Source organism: Zingiber officinale, chromosome 7A, assembly GCF_018446385.1.
Source record: "Zingiber officinale cultivar Zhangliang chromosome 7A, Zo_v1.1, whole genome shotgun sequence".
NCBI lineage: Eukaryota > Viridiplantae > Streptophyta > Magnoliopsida > Zingiberales > Zingiberaceae > Zingiber > Zingiber officinale.
In genome coordinates, this window is record NC_055998.1 from 68671520 (window position 1) to 68695676 (window position 24157).

Below are 24157 nucleotides of genomic sequence, written 5' to 3' on the forward strand. Positions count from 1 at the left end.
TATCTGGATGATAACTGGACGCCCTCAACCGAGGGCAAGAGAAAAGTAAAGAGATTATATGTTGGATGAAAATGAGGGAGGAAAGAAAAGAAGAGAAATCAATAATTTTTTTGGAATAATGGAACTTGGGTACGTGTTTTTGGATAAAACCAAACTTGAATTATGTCCTTTTGAATTTGCCGCTTTCCTTTCGTTGGCATTCTCCTGTTGCTAGCTCTTTTGTTTTCTTCCCAGTTTGAATTTTAGTAAGTGCGTTCGATTGATGCTTAGTTGTAAATTAGCGAAGAAGGTTCAGTGTCACTTTCGATTTGAAAGATTAGGAAGTTGTAATGTGTGCCACTTATTTGAGATCACCGACACTTGTGTTGATATCGCTCTGCTAAATAAGAAAGGTTTAGAGACGTGTTCAGAATAAATTTCTGTTTTTGTTGCGATATGAAAAAAAGATTAGGAAAGTCGTGTCGTTGCAAAACACTGAAAGAGTGCAAACTGTTTGAGACCTCTAGCACTTGTTGATATTGCACCACTAATTTGCATCCCTAATGGTTTCGACACCTTTTTAATGTAAAGGGAACAACTTTTTCTTTGTGTAAAGAGAAATGAATGGCGAAGAGAATAGAGAATTAGGTTCTTCCTAGAAAGTGCCTTTTTAAATACCACGGCACCTACTAGCTTTGCTTTGCCACCTATGAAGAGTAATGCAAAGAAAGGTGTGGTCTTAGGCTTTTCGAGGACGACATTTGTTTGTTAGAATCGATATCTTGTAGTGGGGAAAAAGAAAGCTAGATACGATGTAGTTTGATTCATAAACAAAGCCAAGGAGGAAGCTAAGTTTGTGGTATATCGACATTTAAACTTAGCAAATGTCAAGTGGCTTTAAAACCTTCTATTTAGTAAGAAACAGTACTCAATTGATGTGGCATGAGTCGATAATCATAGTCAATATAAGGTATAGTACTTGTCCCCTCTAACATTTGGTAGCTAGCTTACTAGCACCGGACTCTTGCGTTAATTCTGAACCTATTGGGGCTGAATTTGACTCTTTTCGTGTTTTCTTAATTAATTGTTTGTAATGTTCTTTTAGCTTCTTTAGTTGGGCCATGAGTGGATTTGGTGGCTAGCAGCGGATGATGACAACTATTCCAGTGTATATACAAAAATGATTGACAAGTGAAAGGGATGTATTATATTTTCTTACTTCACTTTAACACTAATTTGTTGCTGTTGCTGGCCTCTTAAGTTATTAGGCCTCGTCGATATGATCAGTATGGATATGAGCCATAACAGTTATCTTTCTCAAGGAGTAATATTATGCTACAAGAATATTTCCTACTCAAACCACCAATTTGAGTCATGGAAAAAGTTTGAGGAATGGTGATGTTAGGTTAAAGGGTGATTGATATCTGCTGCTGGTATTTAAGACAGCTAAAGGCCATATATAGAGATCATAAAGAGCTTTACAAAGAAGGGGTTTGAAAGAGCCACCTCAGTGAATGAATAATTCAGACATAATTACCTCTATACTCCGAGTTGAGTGGTGTATTAGATCTTGACAGACAGTGCCAAAATCTTGTGAGCATGCGTCTTAATCGTATCCTCAATGGTCGTTGTGTTGTGAAAAACAATGCAAGCAGCAATAATTAATGAATGGTGAAGTTAAAGCTGCATGTGTGATTCTTGAATTGAGTAATTTAGCAAGCAGATATATAGTCGGTGAAGATTCATCACATTTAGGCTTGCCACATATTATTGACTAGTTGGTCCATCACCTTTGCGTACATTGTTTTTTAAACTAGGATTTTTTTTTTTTATTTTTAAATGAAGAGTTGCTGCATCTATAAAGATAGCCCTTTTCCACCCTAAATTTCCAGAGTAGTTCCACAACTTGCAAGACATGGGTGAGAAAGAGCCCAAGGTACTCCATTTTCCATATCCCTTATTATGCTGATCTTTCAACAATTCAATTTACTATGTTGTTCTGTAAAAGAATTTAAGGGGTAGTTTTCTCTTCTTTGTTATGTAATCTGCATTTCTGAATTGTCTGTCACAGATCGCCACAGTCATCATCAAGGTTGATCTCGAATGCTGTTGCTGCTCCAAGAAGATCAAGAGCACTCTGTGCAAGCTCCAGAGTTAGAATTTATTTATTTAGTTACTACTTTTTTAAGTTTCGGAGTAGAGTAGAGTTAGATAGTAACAGGTTTTGTTGTGTGTTTTAGAGCGATTCAAGGTCAATTCCATCGTTTTCGATGATAAGAAGGGCACGGTCACCGTCTCCGGCGCTTTCAATCCGGACTGCTTCATCAAGAAGCTCTGCTGCATGGCGCGCAAGGTGATTAAGGACATCCAAATCAAAAAACCAGACCCACCTCCGCCGCCGCCGCCGCCCGAGCCAAAGCCAGCTCCTCCCCCGCCCGAACCCACCCCGCCGCCCCCCGCTCCTGTACCTCCGCCGCCCGCACCCGATCCGCCACCGCCACCCGCGCCGGAACCACCTCCGCCGCCGGCCCCAGAGCCGCCGCCCCCTCCCGCACCGGAACCCCCGCCGAAGCCGAAGCCGAAGCCGGCGCCTCCGCCGGAGGTGCTGCTTAAGTTTCCGATGTGGGCGTTCCCGACCCCGGTATGGCCCTGCTGCTACCAGCCGTGTCCCTGCTACGAGCCGCGCCACGGTCGCTGCCGCTGCTGCTCCTGCGGCCACGTCTCCGACGGCCCACCTCCACCGGCGGCCGTTCCTCCTCCGCAGCCAGTGTATTACGGCGGCTTCCCCTGCTTCGAAGAGCAAGGCTACAAGATAGTGTGCGAAGACGAGCCTTCCTATGGCTGCTCCGTCATGTAATCTAATAATTCTCTAGCGATCGACAACAATAAGAATAACAAGCAAGCGCATGTTTTCATTTACAAATGCATCGACTTTGTGTGGCCCGTCCATCGCCGGCGGTGGATGCTACGCCGATTCGCCGAATGTGCCGATGCGCCGTGGTGGTGCACGAGTGGGATGGGTTACCTACCGGTTGGCGACGACAAACGTGAATGACGCATGAGGGTCCCACTAAGTAGTTGTGCTGTGGACTGTGGCATGTGGTCTAGTCACCGGTATGGGAAGGAAATGGAAGATTCCTCTATTCTTACGCTATTAGACTTTTTACACCTTGATAATTATAATTTTGGATTTAGTAGTTCAAGGTCAACTTTTCTCCATCCCTAAGTAGAATCGACATTGAGATAATAGTTCACAGTGTTTGAGAATTCGTTTAGGACGCAAGTTAAAGGCTTTGCTTAAGGCTCAAATTGATTCAATAAAAAAAAAAAAAAAAAAAAACAAAGAAAGAAAGTAGATTCCTTTTGGCTTTATGTCAAACGAATATATATATTCCTTATCACATTCAAAGACTATTTTTATTTCATTTTTCACTCTAATCAATATATACTCAAATATCAAAAGCATATCAAGTCAATAAATTGAATGGGTTATGCTTAAAATGAGCCCAATGACCCAAGTCATCTGGGAAAGCTAATTGAGCTATGTCAAGTGGGAAATACTCATTTGCCTCATTTGAATAATTTAAATATAGTTTCAATGTAAATTAAATCACTATGTCAATGGGTCGACAATTATAGAGACGTATATAAATGGGATGTTATTATAATATTAAATAAATAAAAATAAGATTTTATCGGGTCAGCATCTATCTATTTTGTTCGCTGAGATTAAGACCATTAAAATAATTAATTCTTTTTAAAATAAATAAATAAATAATTTTGAAACTAATACAAAGTTTTAGTTTAATGAACATCCATGCTCGACCCACTTGCCGCGTCTCAACCAATCGACCCCACAAAATCCAAAACAAGTATGTGTACTCGACCAAAACTGACCCCTATGCCCACCGTCCATTTAACCGGAGTACTTGCGCATTCCGGGCGGGACCCGCAACAGGGAGTTTCGATTTATAAAAGGTGGCTCCGAGCTGGTGCGGCGGGGTGGACTCGCCACGTCGGCTGAGGCAACGAGAAGCCGCCCGGCGTTGGTGGTGCCCGCGGCTGAGCTGGCTTTATTGGCCTCCTCCAAAAAAAAAGTTGGAAAAAAAGAAACATCGCCATTTCTGCACAACCTTTTTTGTTTTTCCCATCTCTATTCCCGGCGACGCGCTCGCTGCTCCGGCGAAACGCCTTCGATCTCCCCGTCGCGTCGCAAGCTGGACGCGCTGGTCCCGCCTCCCGGTCCCCTAATCGGCGCTGGAACATTCGTAGCTCCAGGGATTTGGATCGGAAGGCAGGAACCACGGCCGCCGGTGGCGGCGCCGGCGGATGGCGCTCTTTAGGAGGCTCTTCTACCGGAAGCCGCCCGATCGACTTCTGGAGATCACCGATAGGGTCTACGGTAATTCATCTTCCTCATTCTTTCTCGAATCTTCTTCGTCTTCTTCTTCTTCTTCTTCTTCTTCTTCTTCTTCTTCTTCTTCGTCTGTTACTTACGATCGATTTGGGGGTGGGTTTCAGTGTTCGATTGTTGTTTTTCTTCGGAAACGATGGAAGAAGACGATTACCACAAGTATGTAGAGGAGATCGTTTTCCAACTCCGCGAGCATTTCCCCGACGCTTCCTTCCTGGTCATCAATTTCGAGGGCGAGGTGGAGAGCAACATCTCCCACATCTTGTCCCACTACGACATCACCACCCGGAGCTACCCTCGCCATTACGAAGGCTGCCCGGTTCTTCCCCTGGAGATCATCCACCACTTCCTGCGGTTGTGCGAGAGCTGGCTGCCCTTCGAACGGCAGCAAAATGTGCTGATGATGCATTGCGAGCGAGGCGGGTGGCCGATTCTCGCCTTCATGCTCGCCAGCCTCCTGCTTTACCGGCGGCAGTACAGTGGAGAACAGAGGACGCTGGAGATGGTGTACAAGCAGGCGCCCAAGGAATTGCTTCAACTGTTGTCTCCGTTGAACCCTCAGCCTTCCCATATCAGATACCTGCAATACATTTCCAAGATTGGTAGCGATTCATGGCCTCCTCAGGATACTCCCTTCACCTTGGATTGCTTGATTCTGAGAGTCGTGCCCAATTTTGATGGACGAGGAGGTTGCAGGCCCATCGTCCGTGTCTATGGTCAGGATCCTCTCTTCCCTGCCGACAGAAGTTCCAAGCTTCTTTTCTCCACGGCCAAGACAAGGAAGCATGTTCGCCATTATAGACAGGTCGAAATGCTTGGAGAAATAATGCCATTGTTCTTACTTAATTCCATATCATTACCTTCTTATTTTTTTTATTTTTATTTTTTTTTAATAATCGCAGGCTGAAAATGCACCAATAAAGTTAAATGTCCGCTGTTGTGTTCAAGGGGATTTGGTCCTCGAATGCATCAACGTGGATGAGTATCTGGAAGAAGAGGTGATAATGTTCAGGGTGATGTTCAACACGACCTTCGTTCAATCTTATATTTTGATGCTAACTCTTGAGGATATTGACATTGCTTGGGATGCTAAGGACCGCTTTCCAAAGGACTTCAATGCAGAGGTACAATCGATCATCTTTGTTTTTTGACTAGTGTGATGGGCACTCTTTTGCCTTTGCTTAGTATTTTGGGGTTGAAAGCAATTCATCTCTGAATCAGGTACTCTTTTCAGAGTTTGAAGCCGGTTCCGATAGTTCCACCGAAATGGGAGTTATAGTTGAGGATGAGATGGAAGTTGGCTCGGCAGAAGAGTTCTTTGAGGCAGAAGAGATCTTTAGTAGTCCTGAATGGCATGATGGGCAAAGGGATCTTGATATGCAGTCAGCTATTTTTTCAAACACATTAGAGGCTTTAGTTCCTGACAGAAACCAGTTGGAATCTTTTACTCCTGAACAATTTAGTCTTTTGGACGATGGGATTATTCTGCCTGGAGAGGGATCTATAGAAGGAAACATGGATAGAGCCTATGCCAAACAAGGGAAAATTCTCATGGACAAGTTGATCCACAAAACAAACTCCAAAAATTTCTCATTTGAAGAGAAAAGGAGAGCAGAAAAGTCAAGAAAGAATTCAGAAAGTTTTGAATTAAGAAAGACTTGCGGGGATGCGAATGAAAACGAGAAAATGGAACTACTTCTTGTCCATAACAAACAATCGCTGTCTTCTTCTTTATCTAATGACGAGATTGGCAAGCAGGAAAGTATGGGGAATGCCATTGAATTTCTAAAATCAAAGGCACACTTGTTCCATTCCAGCCAAAGCAGTGATTCAAGTTTGGTACATGAGCCATCACAATCTCACATGCTGTCCAAAACTCGTGGATTTTTTGAGAAGGAAGATGCCGAAGAAGCTATACGTGCAGTTACTGCTTCTACAGGCACCACTGTAACTTGTGGATCTCTGCTAGTGCCATCATCATCGCTTAAAACGAAGCAAGTTTCAGAGGCAATGCATACATATGGACGGCCTGTTATTTCAGATGCTTTGCCTCGCTCATCCCCACCACCTCCTCCACTGCCACCACGGCCACCACCTCCACCTCCATCACCATCCTTATCTCGTGCCAAATCTAATATATCTTCAACAAGTGAGAAGATAGTTCCTTCCCCAACACTGCAGTTTACAAACTCTCGAACATCATCATCTGTATTCTCTACATCTCCACAGATTACTGAAACATTGGAAGCTTCTCCTCCCCCAGTTCCAGATCCTCAGATGCTATGTAATTCTATTGCTCTGATCGCGGCTTTATCTTCACAATTGTCTGATCAACTTCGGTCTATGAAAATGGATCCTCTATTGCAATCTTCAGCTTTAAATTCATTACCTTTGAATTTAAATCTACCTTCAGTAGGCCCATCCTTCTCATCCCAACCACATACTTTTCAATCTCTTATTCCTTCACATGTCCGACCCTCTTCTTCTATTCATTCTGCTGCAGCTCCCATTTCTAATGCATATTTGTCAGCACCATCTCATCCTTCTGATTCTAAATTTACTAAACCTTCTTATACATCATCAGTAGGTGGAAGAGGGTTAAGTAACATTCCCAAGGCCTCTTCATCTCCTCTGGGAGAGAGTGTTTATCATTCTCTACCTTTGAATTTACCTGTAGAGAAGGATACATTTGATAAAGAATATATTGGACTTGTCAATTCCTCATCACATCCAGGTGACCCATCTCTACTTTCTCCTCCAACAAATATAGGAGTTAAAATTTCACCTCCACCTCCACCTCCACCCCCACCTCCATGGATAAAATATACTAACAAGCATATTGCAGACACATTACCATCTTCTTGTGTTGAAGTTGACAATGCATCATCACATTTACCTCTGATGCCACAGATAGTGCAACCATCCTCTTCCCCAAGAACACATAATGTGTGTTTAACATCATCTCCATTAGGTTCTCCACCACCTCCGTCACCTCCACTTCCGATTTCACCTTCTGAAAGTGTTCAGAGAACATCTCTACCAATTTTATGTAGCAAGATAGTTGAAGCTTCACATTCAGTGCAATCTATTGGAGTAATTGAAAAAGACCTAAGTCCACCTCCTCCTATAAGTAATTTGAAAGAATCTCAACCATCACCACCACCAACACCTCCTCCTCCTCTTCTTGGATTTTGTGGGTTACCGTCATCTTTGCCACCAGCAGTCCAAAGTTGCAAAACCCCACCTCCATCAACTCTCCTTGGAAATTATGAGGAACCTTCATCCTCTTCACCATCCTCCCCTAAAAATTCCACACAACCTCCAATGTCATTTCCACCACCACCACCACCACCTCCACCTCCACCTCCACCTCCAGCTCTGCCTGTTTCCCATCAAGGACGTGTAGAACTAGCTGATTCTCTTTTATATGGAGGAAATGATAAAGTTTTATTTTCAAAACAATCAGAAGCATTTGGAAAAGCTTCTAGTCCACCTCCTCCTCCTCCTTCTACAAATTATGTACAAGTTTCAACATCATCATCCTCACCACTATTGCCATTACCGCCGGTTACAAGTTGTGTAAAAAGTTCACCATTAACTCCACCACCACCACCACCACCACCACCTCCTCCTCCTCCTCCTCCAATTGCTACTACGATTTGTGTGCAAAATTTGCCACCGCAATTGCCTTTACTTCCTCTTATAAGTTGTGTACAAGATTTACAGCTAGTGCCTACACCGCAGCTACTACCATCTCCTTCTACAAATTATGTGCAAGGTCCACCACCACAGCCATCGCCACTGCTTCCTCCAACAAGTAGTGAGCTAGGTCCCCAATCAACATCTATCCCACCACCTCCCCCTCCAAATTTTGCACAAGATTTGCCGTCACAGACCCCACCATTGCCACCACCACTACCACCTATAAGTTGTGTGCAAAGTTTATTAGTACCTCCGCCACCTCCATCGCCACCTCCGCCACCAATGTCGCCGCCACCTCCTACAAATTGTGTGCAATATTCACCACCACCACCATATAATTGTTGTGAGCAAGCTCAACCACTATTTCTATTTTCAAATACACCTCTAGCACCTCCACCTCCACCTCTTATATATGGAGGTTGTGCTCAATCTTATCCTCCACCTCCTCTATTAGAAGGTTGTGTTCAACCTCCCCCTCCCCCTCCCCCTCCCCCTCCACCAAGAAGCTATGAAGGATCTTCTCTACTCATTGATAGTTCTGGGGAAACTCCAGCTCTAGTTTCATCTGTTGGAGGATTAGAGCAAGTCTCACTTCCCCCATCAACCGCAAGTGATCTTGGGCATGTTTTACCTCTACTACCACTTCCTGAAAGTTCTCAACAAGCCCCACCATCATCACCTCCTAAAGAATTTGGGTGCCCTCTTACACCACCACCACCTCCTCTTAAAGAATTTGGGTGCCCTCCTACACCACCACCATCATCACCTCCTAAAGAATTTGGGTGCCCTCCTACACCACCACCACCCCCTCTTAAAGAATTTGGGTGTCCTCCTACACCACCACCTCGTCCTGGATGTTTTGGGCAAGTTGCACCACCACCACCACCACCACCACCTCCACCTCCACCACCTCCACCACCCTCAATAGATTTTGAGGGCTCTCGTGCTCCGCCACCACCATTCGGAGGTTTAGAAGGTCCTCCTTTACTACCGCTACCGCCCCCTGGAAATTTTGGAGGAGCTCCCCCTCCCCCTCCCCCTCCCCCTCCCCCTTCACCCATTGGAGATTTTGGAGGAGCTCCTCCACCACCACCACCACCTGTTGGTTTTGGCGGAGCCCCACCTCCTCCACCATCCATTGGAGGTTTTGGAGGAGCTCCTCCTCCACCACCACCACCCGTTGGTTTTGGAGGAGCCCCACCTCCTCCTCCACTCATTGGAAGTTTCGGAGGAGCTCCTACACCACCACCACCACCTGGAGGTTTTGGAGGAGCTCCACCTCCTCCTCCACCCATTGGATGTTTTGGAGGAGCTCCTACACCACCACCACCACCTGGAGGTTTTGGAGGAGCTCCACCTCCTCCTCCACCCATTGGATGTTTCGGAGGAGCTCCTGCTCCACCACCACCACCCGGTGGTTTTGGACGAGCTCCACCTCCCCCGCTACCAGGTGGGGCTCCACTTCCACCGCCTATCCCTGGAGGTGGCCCTCCACCTCCACCAGGAGGCCCTGGGGCTCCGCCACCTCCTCCAGGTTCACAAGGAATGAGAGGGATGGCACCAAATCCCTTGGCGGGAGGAAGGGGGCGCCCTATGGGACCCGGTGCAGCAGCTCGAAAGTCACCATTTAAGCCATTACATTGGGTGAAAGTTACTAAAGCAATGCAGGGTAGCTTATGGGCTGAACTACAAAAGCATGCTGATGCTCAAAGGTATACATTTTTTCTCTTTTAAAATACTATAATCTCTGATTTATTTTTATATAGATTTGCATATATATTTTCTTAAAACTTAGAATGAATGACTTTTAAATGCAGCACTTCTGGGTTTGATGTATCAGAACTTGAAACTCTTTTCTCTGCTGTTGCTCCGAAGCCAAATGGAAAATCTGAAGGAAAAAACAAAGCCGCTGCCAAGAGCGACAAAGTTCACTTGGTAATTTAATTATGTTTCAATTGACACATTATCTCTATTATAAGAAATGAGTGTTTATAAATTGGAAATTTCCTTACTACTTTCTATATCATAATTAAAAATTTGTAGGTTGACCTAAGGCGAGCCAATAATACTGAAATCATGCTAACCAAAATCAAGATGCCATTGCCCGAGATGATGGTAGGTTCATCCTTTGTTGACAAATTTTGTAATTATCATATTATTATTATTTGTTAGGCCAATGTGGGGATGGAACAATTGTTCTTATATTATTTTCCATCCAGGAAACAAAAGAAAATAATAGATATATAAATGTATCATCCACGTATACACAACATAGTATGCGGAGTGGACCTTGTAGTTAACTAATCTTTTTCAAATTCATCAGAAAAAATTAAACTTATTTTTCCTATATGTTTCCAATTTTTAGAATGCTGTTCTAGAATTGAATGAATCACTTCTTGATGGCGATCAAGTAGAAAACTTAATAAAGTTTTGTCCCACAAAGGAAGAAATGGAGCTTCTTAAGGCATGTATATATCGTTGTGCCCTTTCTATCTATTCTTGTACATTGTTGTGGCAGAAAAAAATGTTTTTTTTTAATAATTTGAATGTGGCTTATTTGAGAGAAACCTCATTAAAATTGTTATTGCAATTCTTTGGTTGTTAGGGTTACACCGGCAATATTGAAAGTCTTGGAAAATGCGAACAGGTATATATATACATACCCATCTTTCATTGATAATTTTTTAATTCATAAATTCCATGATGTTTGCTAACTGATTGAAGATAGTTTGAATTGCATGCGTTTCTATTATCAGTTACAGCTAAATTGTTTGATGACAATATTCTAAAGAAATTATTTGTGTATTTTCGTGACTTCTAATAGGAAACTATAATAAATCAAAACTCTTCCCTAGAGCCTTAAATTTGGAGGAAATAGCTTCCCATCTTAGAAGAACAATATGTATATCTGTGCAAATTTGCTGAAGTTCCCTTATCTGAAACTCTAGGTTTTTAATGGAAGCACACACTATCTATGCATATCTAGGTAACCCATCCCACATAAATAGATCACACATCTATGAGGTGCTTTCCTCTATGCATTATAGTTCATTCAAAATTCCACTGTTCATGAATATTTATCTAATCTCTATCCAATAATATAACTTTAGATGATATATATTTTGAATTAGAAAATAATTAATGCTCAATTGTAATGCAGTTCTTTTTAGAGTTGATGACAGTGCCACGAGTTGAATCCAAGTTGAGAGTATTCGCATTCAAGATTCAGTTCAATGCACAGGTCCATATATAATTTCTTTATTTCTCTAATCTCTTCGCATATCTAAAAATTTCTTAATATTATTTTGAAAATTTTCCCTATCATTTTTCTTTTCAGATGACAGATATAAAGAAGAGTTTGAACACTGTTGATTCTGCTTGTGACGAGGTAAATCCTTTGAAAATGTTTGCATTTTCAAGTGCACCTGATAGATAACTCTTTTTTTCTTTATGGCGTTTCAGGTTCGCAACTCCGATAAGCTCAAGGAAATCATGAAAAAGATTTTATATCTCGGAAACACACTAAACCAGGGAACTGCAAGAGGTTTACTTTCTTGTTTGTTTTTGAGGATTTTAATGTTAATTCTTTTCTCATGGATTGTTGTTATCAATGTTGTATAGGATCTGCAGTTGGTTTCAAATTGGATAGCCTTCTAAAGCTTACGGATACTCGTGCGACTAATAACAAGATGACCTTGATGCATTACCTATGTAAGGTGTGGTCTTTTGTTAAAAAAGGATGAGGATTCAATATGCTCTCCGAGATTGTTACTACTTGATTTCAGATTGGAACTTTAAAGTTACATTTCATGCATTATTAATGAGTTTCAGGTCCTTGCTGAGAAGTTCCCACAACTTCTGGATTTCCACGAAGCTTTTGTCAGCTTGGAAGCTGCATCAAAGGTTTCTAAATTTCGATACAAGTTTCTTACTCTCTCAAAGCTCTTGGTTCTCATGATACTAAAGGGCTATATTTGTGTTTGCAGATACCATTGAAATCGGTGGCAGAAGAACAGCAGCAGATAGTTAAGGGGTTAGAAAAGGTTGAAGTGGAATTAAAAGCTTCAGAAAACGATGGCCCAGTATCAGAAACTTTTTGCAAGGTATGCGCTCCTACTTTCTGAATTCAAGCTGCAGTTGATTCACACTTGAGTTGCTGGTATCACTGAAGAAATTTGTGTCTAGACTTTGAAGGAGTTCACTTCGGTTGCTGCAGCACAAGTCGCATCCTTGACAGCACTAAATACTGCAGTTGTATGCCTCTGAAACGTGGACTATATGTTCATTGTAATATCCTATTACTTCAAATTTCTGATATGAACTATAAGATTTATCAATGTCTTTAAAATTCTGACAGGCTAAAAATGCTGATTCACTTGCGCTATATTTCGGTGAAGACCCTACGCGCTGCCCGTTCGAACAAGGTACTTTATTTTTAAACCAGAATCTCTATAGCTACTTTGATAAACCAAGGAGGATTTGTGAGAATTCCATCGATACATTGAACATGTAGTCGTCACTACTATTCTGAATTTTGTACGATTGTTTCGGCGGGCACATGAGGAGAACTGCAAGCAGGCTGAGGTCGAGAAGAAAAAAGCTGAGGACAAGTCAAAAGAGGCAAAGTGAAACACAGGAAAGAGACTCTGAAGCTGACATATCCACATCCAGGCATTGCTTTTTCTGCCCTGCCTATTGTTGTGTCCGAGATGTACATACACGATTTGGCCAGCGAGCAATCTGAGATCTTTGCACGGTCAGATGACTAAGAAAATTGCAGACTGGACTCCACCTCCTGCACAACCCCTTAGTGGTAAACTGCTTTCAGTTCATCTTGTTTAAGAGGGGCAGTATTTTTGAAATCCCCTTTGGGTTCACACTTTTTTCTGGGAAATTTACCCATACAGTTTTGGGTAGGGAGATAGGGTAGCCTCTCCTCGGTTCGCCCAACCGGTTGAATTGACTAATCCAGTCCGATCTATAAACCACTGAAGGCGACTTACTAAACTTCTTGGCTAAAACAGCCTCCAGGCCTGAAATCCCTCATTGTGAAGAGCTAACCTGAAACCTCACATGATTTATTATGTACAGTTTAGCTTTATGCCATTGTAATATTTTTTTTTTAATTTTTCTAATCAAATAGTAGGTAGCAGATATGAGTGTAGATAAAGAAGTGTTAATTATATATTGAGGGTGAAACAGGCCCAAGATTCAGAAATTTGTATCATCTTGCTCTTCTACTCTTTTTAGGAATTCTTGTGAAAAAATTTTGTAATTAAAGTCCTATTTAAAGAGACAGGTTTTGTTGTTCATGTTGTCCTCATTCTTCACCAACACAACACATCAGAGATCGTTCATTCCACAAACATATGAGAAGATGATAGTTTTCAATATTGTGATTAACACATACGAATGAAATAGTGGTTTACTAATTTTATTGTCCAGCCGCTTGTCTGAGAATTCACTAAAACAATGTTTGCTCAATCTTTGAGGATAAACTAGTTTTAATATTCCAATTTGCGCAGAACAACATTTATCGCACGACTACAAGGACACCTCTCAGAGATAATCTTTTCCGGCCCAAAATCTCATTGTTCAATGTGTCGAGGGTGTCCATAGAACGCAGCCAAGTAATCCAAAGCCTCATGATTCCCGCTGCATACCTTCCACAAGGATTCGACCTCTCCGCTTGAAACTGTTCCCCATTTTCGGCAGTCATCTAGGAACTCAAGTAGCTTCGAGTAGAATGAATCATAGTTCATCAGCAAGAAGGGCACTTGAAATTTGGAGCCAATTCTTTCGAGTTGAATCAAGGCAAGCATCTCAAACAATTCGTCTAAGGTTCCAATTCCGCCCGGGAAGGCAACAATAGCAGTCATATCGGAAGGGTTGTTCCTCACTGCAGCTTCCACCAATCCATGTTTTCTTGCTGAGAAAAACCTGTTCTTGTAGGTGAATGAGAAGTTCCTTGCGCTAGTATAATTTTTCTCTTCGAGATATATAGGGTGATTACCTGCACGTAAAATATGATTCAGGAGGGAGGTAAGGATGGATTTTTGACGATGTCCACTCTCCTGATTCCCTTGCTATCTTGAACCCTCCAACCGGCTTGTTTACTTGAAGAGCACCCTTGACGGCCGCATCCATCAGACCTGGGCCAGCTCCTGACCATGTGGTGCAGTCTAGAAGGAGAGCTATCTGTTAAAAGTCAGGTATGAACCAAAATATTACAAGCATAATACGAAAATGTTTTTACGTGTACTTCTTCCTAAATTACAAGTGCAGCGTCCTTTACTGAGTCAGCAAACAAATTCCATAGAAACAAACAAAATGTTCTAATTACTTAGTCCCAATGAAAAACTACTTGGCAAAACAAAATAACTTGCCTCGCTAGCCAATTTTGCTGCTTGCTCATAATGTGGGTGACCTTCTTTCAATCGTGATGAACCGAGATACACTGCGCCCCTGCCAAGCTTGTTTACAAGTTCATAGCAACTATTCATTTCCTTCTTCACCTACATCCATTACCAAAGAAAGGACTCCTAAATCAGTTTTCTATAGATAATCATATCATTAGTGGATTGTACCATTAGTGCAAACAAATAAATACAATTGTATTTTAGCAATCTATGAGCAACTCACTTGAAACATATCTCACTAAAAACTCTATGACGGAACCAAACCCTAAATCAAAATACATAGTAAATCAAAAATTTCGTTACAAGGGTGATAAGTTCCTCTTATCTCCTTTAGGATCCCACTTGCTTAAAGAAGAGACTCTAGGTTCATATTCCCATATAACAATGCCAATTCTTTGATTTTCAAAACAATTCTTCTTTTCTTTTGTACGACAATATAAAGCTATGAACAAAACCCTAACCTTGTTTACCGAATATCAACCTTCCTTTGGTAGACAACTAGTTTGTACGCTGCATCAATCTTCTGTTGTATGCTAAGGCTATGTTTACTTGGGAGAGTGGAAAGCAAAATTAAGGAAAAGTTTTCACAGTGGAAAAGTTTCCGTCGTTTACTTCATTAAAATTTTCCGAAGGAAAAGTAACGCAATCCATCCGCGGATAATTTTTGAGCCAAAATCGATCACCTCAAAATCGGACGGAAAACAGCGGATGGGAAAAAAAATGACGCATGTACCCCTTTTGCATTCACAAAATTACACCATATACCAAAAAAATGACGCATGTAGGCTTTTTAACTCATAAAATTACACTATGTACCAAAAAAAATGACGCATGCACCCTTTTTTATTTACAAAATTACATCATAAGTATTCACCTTCCTCTATCAAGGTAAACAAGTGTGCAAAGGAAAAGATTTCTTCACCATTTCTTTTCTCTTCCTCCAAAGATAACTTTCCATAGTTGATTCCTTTCCTTTCCTCATCCACACTCTTGAGTAAACATAGCCTAAGTCTTCTTTCTTCTTCCACCCACTCACATATTTGACCTAATTGATTCAGAGTATGTAACTAAGAGAAATATCGATCATTTTCATGCATCTCTCACCCTCTCTCTCTCTCTCTCTCGGTTATCATTCACATGACTGAAACTCTTATCTTGAAAACATCAGTTAATCAGTAAGGATGAACAGAGACAACAAGGAACAAGTTCTCTGCTCGATCTATCGGTCGTTAGCATTTTAACAAACAAGTTGATCGCAAAACATCAGAAGAATAGTAGAATACCTCGCCGGGGCTGCTTCTCTCCGACAGCAAGAAGTGATCGGACTGCAGCGCAAGGGCGACGACCTTGCCGCGTCGCCGGGGCATCGTCAACCAGCAAGGCCTGCAGCAGTAGCCCTGCGTCAGCCCTAAGATCGAGGGTTCAGGTCGGGGGAATCCTCGAGCGCGAGGTAGCGACGCCGACGAAACCACCATGGCGCACGAGATTCGATCAAAAGGCGATCTTTTGAGTGGCGAAGCATCCAACAAATGGTGCAGAAAAGCAATCGAATTAAATGCTCTTTGCTCTCTCCCTCTCTCAAAATCCTCGCCTCTTGCCAAAAAATATACCTCTTGCCAAAAGGTAACTTAACTTTCCCTTTCAAGTTAGGTTAATATAGATGATCGAATCTCTCTCCGTGAACGCTTGATGGCCGGTAAATCATCTCCAGTAATCCGTTCGAAAAATTAAATACCTCAATTACCAAAAAATAAAAATAAAAATAAAAACTCGTTCCCTGAAACATCATCATCTGATTTACGATGAACTAGAAACAGGCATCACACACTTCGCATGAGGAAGAAAAAAACAACTCCCAGTACACACACAAGAGAAAACAGCAACTAAATAACGCTGCCTCTGCTCTCTCTCTCTCTCTCGCTCTCTCTCTGCACTCTTTAATTACAAGTTAGTAAACACACCAGCCGATTCAGGAATTAGATAAGCATGGCTACATGAACAACTAGCTCTTGCTCTCCCGAATCATCATCATGGGAAAAATAAAAATGACGACCGTAGTCTTATTTCGTGGGTGTACAGATAAAACTAACTATACAGTACAGACCCTCTACGAGAACTTAAAAACATGGAGGATCCATCGGAACAATGCTGCAGTGAGGTTAAAATTATCAGGAACTAAGCCTTATTGTAACAATCAGAATTAATAGGATCTGGCACGTAAAGGTCAGTCGTCGTCGGCGCTATCTGGTTGCGGTTTCGATGCAACATCTCCAGAAAACAACTCCGAGCTGTATGGTTGTTTCAGTTCTCCCTGTTCCAGAGAATAATTTCAAGCTTAAAGCAGTTGATAACCCGTGCGTTGACAAAATAAGCAACTTTGCCTATGAAGAAGAAAAAAAAACACTGGACATAGATTATAGAAGAGATTTGTGTAGAGCACCGGCATGATGATAGCATGTATCAATGTGTCTCAACAGGTAATTGTTAGTAGATATAAGAAAGGAACTAACCGTGATTGCTTTATTTTCAGCTTCCAGTTCCCTGCAAGTTTTCTTGAGACGTTCAAGTTCCACTCTGAGTGCATCATTCTCACTGTTTAAATCAACAACTTTCTTTGCCAACTCCTCGCATTCTTGCTGATAAAAAGGATAATCAAATGAACTACTGATGATGATTTTCTGCTGCTATCGACATTGTAGAGCTAAAAATTTAAAACAAAAATAATCTAAAAAAAAACAGTTGCATTGAAATCAGTGCATGCAACTCAAACTGCAAAGCTAGTTCAGATGTCAACTCTAAATTATGAAAGCACTTAACTATAGAAACAAAAACCCCAACAGTGAAAAGGAATTCTGGCACATTGAAACAAACAATACCAACAATTTAGCTTATGCATCACAGGATAATATCCATACAATGAGAAAAGCAAAACAGCAAATGAGAACTTCGATAACATTGAACTTACAAGTTACATGGCAAATTTGGTAATAGAGGAAGACTCCAGTGTGAGAAACATAAATACCACCATATGAGGTGATAAATTTAACTATGCTCTTGTATCCACTCAAATAAACGATAGTAGGTAACTAATAAGATGTCGGCACTTAAACTAAAGTTAGATCTATTGATATCCAAGTGTAATTAAATACCAAGAGTCAACATAAAAAATAATTGTGTGTTTTGTTTTTCAGAGATTAGAATGCTAATAGATGAGTAAAGTTACAAGGAATGATAAAGGAAAAAAAATATTACGATCTGGGAGCAACAATTAGGTATAGCCCCAATAAGTAAATTAAGTGAAAAATAAAAAGATCAATAATGAGGAATAAAATACAAACTTAGACAAATTGAATCAATTAATAATTAAAACTATGAGGGGGTACTAAAGAATCTTCATTTTGCATTAAAAAAATAAGTAGAGTTCAATAATAGTAGGATCATATCGATGTAACTGAACAAAATTATTAGGGCTCATGGTTGGATTGATGTTGTTGGTGGTTGTAAAGCCAACATAAGCTTATACAAGAGAACTGAAATAGAACGGTTGGTTTAATATTGTTTGTGATTCTGAAGTCAACATAAGCCTACACATGAGAACTGAAAGAATACCACTTTCATACAGAACGTAAGCCATGAGAAGTATAAAACAGTATTAAGAATAAACCAAAGAGTACATAACATCATGATAATACAAAATAGCATCACTTTTGCTTGATTAGAGCAACATAATTTAGACAAGAAAGAGTTAATAATAGTAAAAAGAATTTCTCAATTATCTAACATAAACTACAATATATACTTGAATACATAAATTACAGTAAGTGGAAACATAGAAAGGCCTTGAAAAGAAAATCAGACTCGTAACATACTTCTAGACATTCACAATAAGCTGTGGAGGAAAACTAGGAAAATGTTCAATGGGTTTTAACAGGAGAAAAGCTCAAGAGTGTGAAATACAAATTCTAGACTTGCAGACATGACTAGATTCAAAAGCTTCGGTTTGGGAATATGACCAGCAGCTCAGGAATATGAACAGAATGGCAATGCCAATGAAGTCTAATGCTTTAATTTTCATTTCTTTAGTATATAAAGCTTTTTGAAAATGCTTTGATACAACACTTCAACAATTCAATTTACATATAGATAATAAACCAAGGGGGAGATCTAAGACCTCAACCAACATAGAGTATTTCGAAATGCAGAAACTTGAGGAAAATGAAGAATTACTTGACAATCACCCATATGATTTGTAGGATTCCTAATGATAAAAGGAAATTAAAATAATGTTTTGTGCAATTTTCATAAGATACTACTTGTGAGTGAAGCCTACCTGCCTCCTTAACCTGGATCTCCTAGCAGATTCCCTGTTAGATTGTTTTCTTCTCTCCCTCTTCAGTTCACGTTCATCCTAGCCAGATACTACTTATAAGTAAAGAATGACTTCAGGAAACAAAACAAACAAATTATCCTTTAAATAGGTGTTATGACAACCATAAGATAGATCATATATGAAACAAAACACTAGATGCAAAATTATCCGTCATTCCATGATTGTGTGGATCAAACAAACTAATAAATGGGATCAATTTTTATCTATGCATGATATGCCCATCCCAACCATTACTGTTCATCACAATAAACCCATTACCCACCTTCAAAGAAGATCCAGCAAGGGAGTTGCTCCAAAAATCCATGCCAATATTCAAATTAGATTGAGGACTAGGCAATGCAGCTCTTCCTGGGGCAGATACTGGAAGCTTCTTGGCAGTCCGTACCCTTCCACTGTATGAAGATTTAGCTTTAGCATCACTACTGTTGGAAGGGTGAGATTCACCTGGACATAACCAATGCGGTTAGCATCATAAAAAATTGCAAATTGATGAAGACAATAAATACATCTGCTCCAGAATTTACCTTCTGAAACCAAATTGCCATAACTTCTCTTTCTAGCTGTGCCGTGCTCCTGAAGAGTTAAGGAAGCTTAGAGTTAAGTTGAATTGACCATAATTATGGTATTCAAATACATAAGAATAAGGTTAGAGATTAAAATTCAAGAAAAGAAGGCAGCACAACAGGAGAGTCATTTTGCTTACCTTAATTGGACCATCATCTTCAGTATCTGATGTACCCTCCGTCGCACTATCATCACTGCCAATTAGACGAAATACTTTGGACAATTTTCAACAAAAGCAACGATTATCATGAATTTAGCTAACAAATCAAACCTCTGTGAAACATCCTCCCTTTCGCTGAAGGAGCCTTTGGTAGCGTTCACTGATTTCCCTGGCGAGCCTTCTGTTTTTGGAGCCTCCTTGTTTATTAAGTGTTTATCCTTTGCCTCTGGAGGCCTCTCTTCCGTTTCTGGTATTGGATAAGACATTCCCTGGGCAATCGCAGTTCGCTTAGACTAATTATTCTCGATCAAAAGCCGAATTTTAATTTAACCACAAGAGTAAGGGAGACAAAAAAGAAAGGGGAGGAGCGCAGATGAATCCCAAAATATATTACCGCATTCAGTAAGGGCTGAGCATAGAACCCTCCAGGAGGGTAGAAGGAAGTATAAGGAATCGGACTACTGTATGGCGGCATCACGTGCTGTGGATTCAATTGCCCCAAAACAAAACAACAACAAGCGGTAAGAAAATTTAATTTTCTGAGTTGCAAGATGCAAACTTTTTCGCTTGGAACCCCACCGACGCACCGACCGAGAAGAGAGAGCAACGAACCTGGGCTCCCCAAACGATCGGCTGCCCTGCAGCAACAGGAGGAGGCGGGTAGAAGGCCTGGGGCATCACGGCTCCTCGGCCGTAAAAGGCATGAAGCGAGGCGGACCATTCGGGAGAGAAGGGAGCGGGGGACGCCAGCAATGGTGGCGGTGGTTCCTGGAGCGACTTGGCAGCCGCGGAAGTAGTGGGGGTGGCAGGGGAGGTCGAGGCCGTCCCCGTCGTCGTCGTCGTCGTCGTCGTCGTCATCTTCTCCTTGGGCAAGTCCATGGCTGAAGGAGTAGGTGGAGAAGACGACGAGTGAAAGAGCTTGCTTGAGTTGGACCGATAGATCGGAGCGCGTTAGGGTTTCGTACTCACAGAGAGTTCGACGCGGCCATTGGAGGTGGGCACGCGAACCTTACCTGCCAATTTTACTTGATGACGTGTCACTGTTTCATTTCTTTTAACCTATTATTATAAATTATTTAAATTTTATAAATAAGAAATTCTTCCTCTGGAAAGAATTTTTTCCAGAGAAATAAATATATTCTTAATTTAATTTACAATCCTAATGGCTAATGCACATGATAAAGTGGTTAAAAATGATGCCTAATAACAAGTTTTCCATAATTAATTCATTTACACATCACAGCTCTTGCCAGGCTGTGTCGGGCACAGCCCAAATCGTGCAGGGCTGGACTGGATCACAGGCGGTTCGGCCCATTTGACACCACCGAGTAATATAACTTTCGGAGGTACTAACTACTAACTACTACTGCACATTGCATAGTCCTCATAGACACAGACACAGACACAGTTTAACTGAGAGGCAGGCAGTGCAATCTACTCCAGCAATCGTCTGCGTTTGCACCAAGCAATGGAGATCACATAGAGCAAGACACTACCAATGGTTCCGCCTCCAATGGTCCACAAAAACTCAGTCGTGCCAGACTTCTTCTCGTCGAACAGACTGACCTGAATGTTCATGCCAAACACACCGACAATAGCCACAAATACACTCACAATCAAGGTTGCGGTGGTCAGCACCACGCCTATTTGTAAGAGCTGGTTCTGTTTGTCGTCTAACATTATGTTGATGTAATCCTCTGTGTCATCGACGTATTCCCGCAACTTCAATGATGCCAGAAGGGAAATAAGTAAATCAGAATCCACAAACAAAAAAACAAAAAAAGAACAAACAAAAACGCTTTCATGGATTTACAATTGGTTTTTCATACCGTGGATAAGTTGTTCAGTGTGCTATCAATCTGAATAAAGTATGCTTCTAACAGCATTTCAAGTTCTTGCACATCGAGATGTTTGCTGCTGCTTCTCGTACTGTATGTACGAGTTGCTTGGTTATCGCGGTTGATAGCTATGGCTTCGGGCACGCGATAATGACGACTAATGTTCTTAGAGTAGCCTTGACGACTGGTTTCAATATCATTGTCCTCGGATAAAATTTCAGCACATGCTCTACAAATTCAAGAAATTTCAGCAAATTGTTCAAGGAATACCAGTTGAGAAATACTGTAGCGATGCTACTCACATACCTGTCATCATCTATGCCATTGCCGTGGCCGTATAAAGAAGAATGAGAAGATCCATCAGAGGCATCTTGCCGCATCATCTTTTCTGTCAAATACATCTCGGCCATATCTTCGTCATCATCCAGTAGGTGTTCTAGTTCATCTCTTACCTATCATCCTAAAATGTGTCAATATGTGCCTCGACCACAAACTCGGAGCTCTGATTCTTAAACGACAAACAGTCAATGCCAACCAATCCATAAATAACAAGTATATTTGTCAGAAATTATTGCATGACTGGTGGTGATAAATGAATGAAATTTCAACGGAACAATTCCATTGTACAAATGTATAATCCTAGGAAAGACCATAATGAGCTCTTGGTGCATCAACTTAAGTAAGCAGAGTGGTTGCACCTTAATTAATGTTCATCAGTAAACACCTCAGAACATTGGTAATAACTGAACTCTCTAAAGTGTGTATGGAACTGAAACTACCAACTTAAATAAAAGGAAATTAACAGATTCAACTGCATATCGGATCTTGTGTTTAGCAGAATCCTTGAGGGAAATCGTTATAAACCTACAAACTCCAAGGTCGTGATAGAGGCAAGAATTCTATGCAATAAGCGCACTACATTGTATGACATATTTCGCAGATTACCTATTTTATGATTCCTAAAGGACAAAACTTCACCTAGCAACAATTTACTCGCCGTAGATACGCAAGCAGAACTGCAGAAGTTGAATTTAGCACAATGAGACAGTTTGTTTCCATTCTCTTATCCTCCATCTAGATGATGAGTAAGAGTTTATAACTCCAAAATCCCACAAAAAGCAAAGTAATTTACATGTAGGCATTATGAATTAACATAGAAATTCACTGCACCCAAACATTTCATATTCTTTTGTTTACTGAACATGAGGTCAACAGAAACAAACCTTCTGAACACGTCCACTTATGGCAACCAATCGGCTTTTGATTTGACGAACATGTTCCAAATTAAGTGAACTAATCTTTGATGTCAGCTTATCCAAGGCTGGATGCGCTTCTTTCTCCAATTTTGATGACTGAAAACGAGTATCAAAATGTTTGAATCCTAGAAAGTAGCAAGGTATGCAAAGTTTCATGGACTTGATTATTAATGAGAACTATATCCTGTAGAACATTGTTTAAGTTGGAGCATGCACTAAGATTCTAAGCATTTTATCTATCGCAAACGATAGCATTTTGTGTAATACAACAATACTTTTCATGACACCTTACAAAAAAGAAGAAAAAAAAAACATAAGAATTTGGATATCTTGCAAGATAGAACACCAGCAATTACTTACAAAAGGAATATCCAGCAATCTAAATAATAACTGAATAAGCAACCAAAGTGGGATCAAAAGCATTTCATGAAGAAAGGCCCAATTTTGACCTCATTCTCAAGGCTGCTGCAAGCTGCCTCTAAACATGCTTCTAGTGCAACAAACTCAAAGGGGAGATGCCTTTGACCAGGACTCAAAACCATCTCTCCCTTTGTCTTCTTCTCAGCATCTTGATTAGAAGGGAGATCTCCAGGAAATTTGGGATCATTAGGAACTTGATGCTGGTTTCCGTTCCTCGAGTTTGGCCTCTCCATACTGTACATATTAGCTAAATCCGCACTGCATCCGTTTCCACCATCCTATAACATCTTCAGAGTTACTAATAGTTCAAGATATCATCATTAACAAACACTGCAGAACATGCAAGCATTAACAGGAACTTGGTGCTATCTATACTTTTGATTAATAATTTACTTGTCTTTTTTCCCGAGAAAATGTCGAACACTTACGTTGCCAAACAAATTTTAATAGTTGCTTTTCTACGACCATAATCTTTTTTTCAATTAGCAAAACATCAGACAAATCTTTAGCAGAGCAGCTCTATTACACATTTAACTTTAAAAAACGAGCAAGACGACAAATACGGGGGAGACCTGGTCGCGCCCGTGATGGCGATCGGCGAGTCGCCGTTGGAGCTCGTGGACGAAGGGCGCCACGTCGGGGTCACTGTAGTTGAGGAGGAGCACCTCGGTGGCGGTGACGATAGCCTTGATGTGCTCGAGGTTGACTACGACGGCGCTCTCGCGGCCCAGCAAGGTGGAGGGGTACGCGAGTTGCGGGTCGAGGATGCGAAGATCGCGCCCCGGAAGCCCCGTCCGTCGCATAATGGCGTGCTTCCCGGCCTCCACCACCCGCGCCTCCCCCGCCGCATCGACGACCAGCCACGTCCGCGGCCCCGCCCCCTTCTTCCTCGCCGACGTAGATAGGACTCGAGCTCCGCCGAAGGTTGCGGGATCCGGTTCGCCGGCCGCAGGCGACGACCGCGGGGCTTTCCTCATCTTCCCACTGCCGTAGTGTGAAGCGAGGGCGAGGGCGA

General features: G+C 41.4%; 5 protein-coding genes across 12 annotated transcripts; 2 read left to right on the forward strand and 3 right to left on the reverse strand.

Annotated features, from left to right (window-relative positions):
- The first annotated feature begins 1520 nt into the window (after window positions 1–1520).
- LOC122001489 (sulfated surface glycoprotein 185-like) lies at window positions 1521–2902 on the forward strand. The gene is made up of 3 exons (XM_042556258.1): window positions 1521–1915; window positions 2051–2132; window positions 2220–2902. Exons 1-3 carry the CDS (start codon window positions 1895–1897, stop codon window positions 2834–2836), a joined length of 720 nt encoding a protein of 239 aa, XP_042412192.1. The 5' UTR covers window positions 1521–1894; the 3' UTR covers window positions 2837–2902.
- A 1199-nt stretch (window positions 2903–4101) lies between these two features.
- Window positions 4102–13382, forward strand: LOC122001490 (formin-like protein 20). 6 transcript variants are annotated; one of them, XR_006117387.1, is made up of 17 exons: window positions 4102–4381; window positions 4501–5198; window positions 5296–5517; window positions 5615–9807; window positions 9913–10030; window positions 10139–10210; window positions 10461–10559; window positions 10701–10742; window positions 11256–11336; window positions 11433–11483; window positions 11558–11639; window positions 11717–11811; window positions 11927–11998; window positions 12082–12198; window positions 12281–12382; window positions 12453–12519; window positions 12609–12679. XR_006117387.1 is itself a non-coding variant. In XM_042556259.1 (17 exons), the coding sequence occupies exons 1-17, from the start codon at window positions 4309–4311 to the stop codon at window positions 12722–12724; spliced, it is 6267 nt and encodes a 2088-aa protein (XP_042412193.1). In that variant the 5' UTR covers window positions 4102–4308; the 3' UTR covers window positions 12725–13382. The 6 variants fall into 6 exon arrangements, 1 of the variants encoding a protein (XP_042412193.1); XM_042556259.1 differs by having other exon boundaries at window positions 12281–12349; window positions 12609–13382; XR_006117388.1 differs by lacking the exons at window positions 12281–12382; window positions 12453–12519; window positions 12609–12679 and having other exon boundaries at window positions 11717–11806; window positions 12082–12156.
- A 120-nt stretch (window positions 13383–13502) lies between these two features.
- LOC122001492 (probable cytokinin riboside 5'-monophosphate phosphoribohydrolase LOGL10) lies at window positions 13503–16137 on the reverse strand. The gene is made up of 4 exons (XM_042556262.1): window positions 15798–16137; window positions 14482–14610; window positions 14109–14293; window positions 13503–14035 (listed from the first exon to the last, which is right to left on the reverse strand). The coding sequence occupies exons 1-4, from the start codon at window positions 15987–15989 to the stop codon at window positions 13684–13686; spliced, it is 858 nt and encodes a 285-aa protein (XP_042412196.1). The 5' UTR covers window positions 15990–16137; the 3' UTR covers window positions 13503–13683.
- A 150-nt stretch (window positions 16138–16287) lies between these two features.
- LOC122001491 (G-box-binding factor 1-like) lies at window positions 16288–20631 on the reverse strand. Of its 2 annotated transcripts, XM_042556260.1 has the most exons (9): window positions 20241–20625; window positions 20023–20109; window positions 19740–19897; window positions 19608–19662; window positions 19429–19477; window positions 19167–19348; window positions 18845–18922; window positions 17025–17150; window positions 16288–16825 (listed from the first exon to the last, which is right to left on the reverse strand). In XM_042556260.1, the coding sequence occupies exons 1-9, from the start codon at window positions 20505–20507 to the stop codon at window positions 16739–16741; spliced, it is 1089 nt and encodes a 362-aa protein (XP_042412194.1). In that variant the 5' UTR covers window positions 20508–20625; the 3' UTR covers window positions 16288–16738. The 2 variants fall into 2 exon arrangements, with proteins under 2 accessions (XP_042412194.1, XP_042412195.1); XM_042556261.1 differs by lacking the exon at window positions 18845–18922 and having other exon boundaries at window positions 20241–20631.
- Window positions 20632–20798: 167 nt separating this feature from the next.
- LOC122001494 (magnesium transporter MRS2-3-like) lies at window positions 20799–24157 on the reverse strand. 2 transcript variants are annotated; one of them, XM_042556263.1, is made up of 6 exons: window positions 23715–24157; window positions 23172–23420; window positions 22690–22818; window positions 21773–21918; window positions 21458–21695; window positions 20799–21350 (listed from the first exon to the last, which is right to left on the reverse strand). In XM_042556263.1, the coding sequence occupies exons 1-6, from the start codon at window positions 24117–24119 to the stop codon at window positions 21063–21065; spliced, it is 1455 nt and encodes a 484-aa protein (XP_042412197.1). In that variant the 5' UTR covers window positions 24120–24157; the 3' UTR covers window positions 20799–21062. The 2 variants fall into 2 exon arrangements, with proteins under 2 accessions (XP_042412197.1, XP_042412198.1); XM_042556264.1 differs by lacking the exon at window positions 23172–23420 and having other exon boundaries at window positions 23715–24156.

What these genes read in the sequence shown, in the direction of transcription:
- LOC122001491 (XM_042556260.1), bottom strand. Translation starts at nt 20,507, where the DNA reads ATGGACTTGCCCAAGGAGAAGATGACGACGACGACGACGACGACGACG. An exon ending in CGATCGTTTGGGGAGCCCAG is followed by an intron (nt 20,110 to 20,240) that starts GTTCGTTGCTCT and finishes TTGAATCCACAG; the next exon opens with CACGTGATGCCGCCATACAG. An exon ending in AAGATGATGGTCCAATTAAG is followed by an intron (nt 19,478 to 19,607) that starts GTAAGCAAAATG and finishes TTAACTCTTCAG; the next exon opens with GAGCACGGCACAGCTAGAAA.
- LOC122001492 (XM_042556262.1), bottom strand. Translation starts at nt 15,989, where the DNA reads ATGGTGGTTTCGTCGGCGTCGCTACCTCGCGCTCGAGGATTCCCCCGA. An exon ending in AGAGAAGCAGCCCCGGCGAG is followed by an intron (nt 14,611 to 15,797) that starts GTATTCTACTAT and finishes TAATGGATGTAG; the next exon opens with GTGAAGAAGGAAATGAATAG. An exon ending in CAGCAAAATTGGCTAGCGAG is followed by an intron (nt 14,294 to 14,481) that starts GCAAGTTATTTT and finishes GACTTTTAACAG; the next exon opens with ATAGCTCTCCTTCTAGACTG.
- LOC122001494 (XM_042556263.1), bottom strand. Translation starts at nt 24,119, where the DNA reads ATGAGGAAAGCCCCGCGGTCGTCGCCTGCGGCCGGCGAACCGGATCCC. An exon ending in AATGGCATAGATGATGACAG is followed by an intron (nt 21,696 to 21,772) that starts GTATGTGAGTAG and finishes TTGAATTTGTAG; the next exon opens with AGCATGTGCTGAAATTTTAT. An exon ending in CACTGAACAACTTATCCACG is followed by an intron (nt 21,351 to 21,457) that starts GTATGAAAAACC and finishes GCATCATTGAAG; the next exon opens with TTGCGGGAATACGTCGATGA.
- LOC122001490 (XM_042556259.1), top strand. Translation starts at nt 4,309, where the DNA reads ATGGCGCTCTTTAGGAGGCTCTTCTACCGGAAGCCGCCCGATCGACTT. An exon ending in AAACCAGGGAACTGCAAGAG is followed by an intron (nt 11,640 to 11,716) that starts GTTTACTTTCTT and finishes AATGTTGTATAG; the next exon opens with GATCTGCAGTTGGTTTCAAA. An exon ending in TATCAGAAACTTTTTGCAAG is followed by an intron (nt 12,199 to 12,280) that starts GTATGCGCTCCT and finishes ATTTGTGTCTAG; the next exon opens with ACTTTGAAGGAGTTCACTTC.
- LOC122001489 (XM_042556258.1), top strand. Translation starts at nt 1,895, where the DNA reads ATGGGTGAGAAAGAGCCCAAG. An exon ending in TGGGTGAGAAAGAGCCCAAG is followed by an intron (nt 1,916 to 2,050) that starts GTACTCCATTTT and finishes TGTCTGTCACAG; the next exon opens with ATCGCCACAGTCATCATCAA. An exon ending in CACTCTGTGCAAGCTCCAGA is followed by an intron (nt 2,133 to 2,219) that starts GTTAGAATTTAT and finishes TGTGTGTTTTAG; the next exon opens with AGCGATTCAAGGTCAATTCC.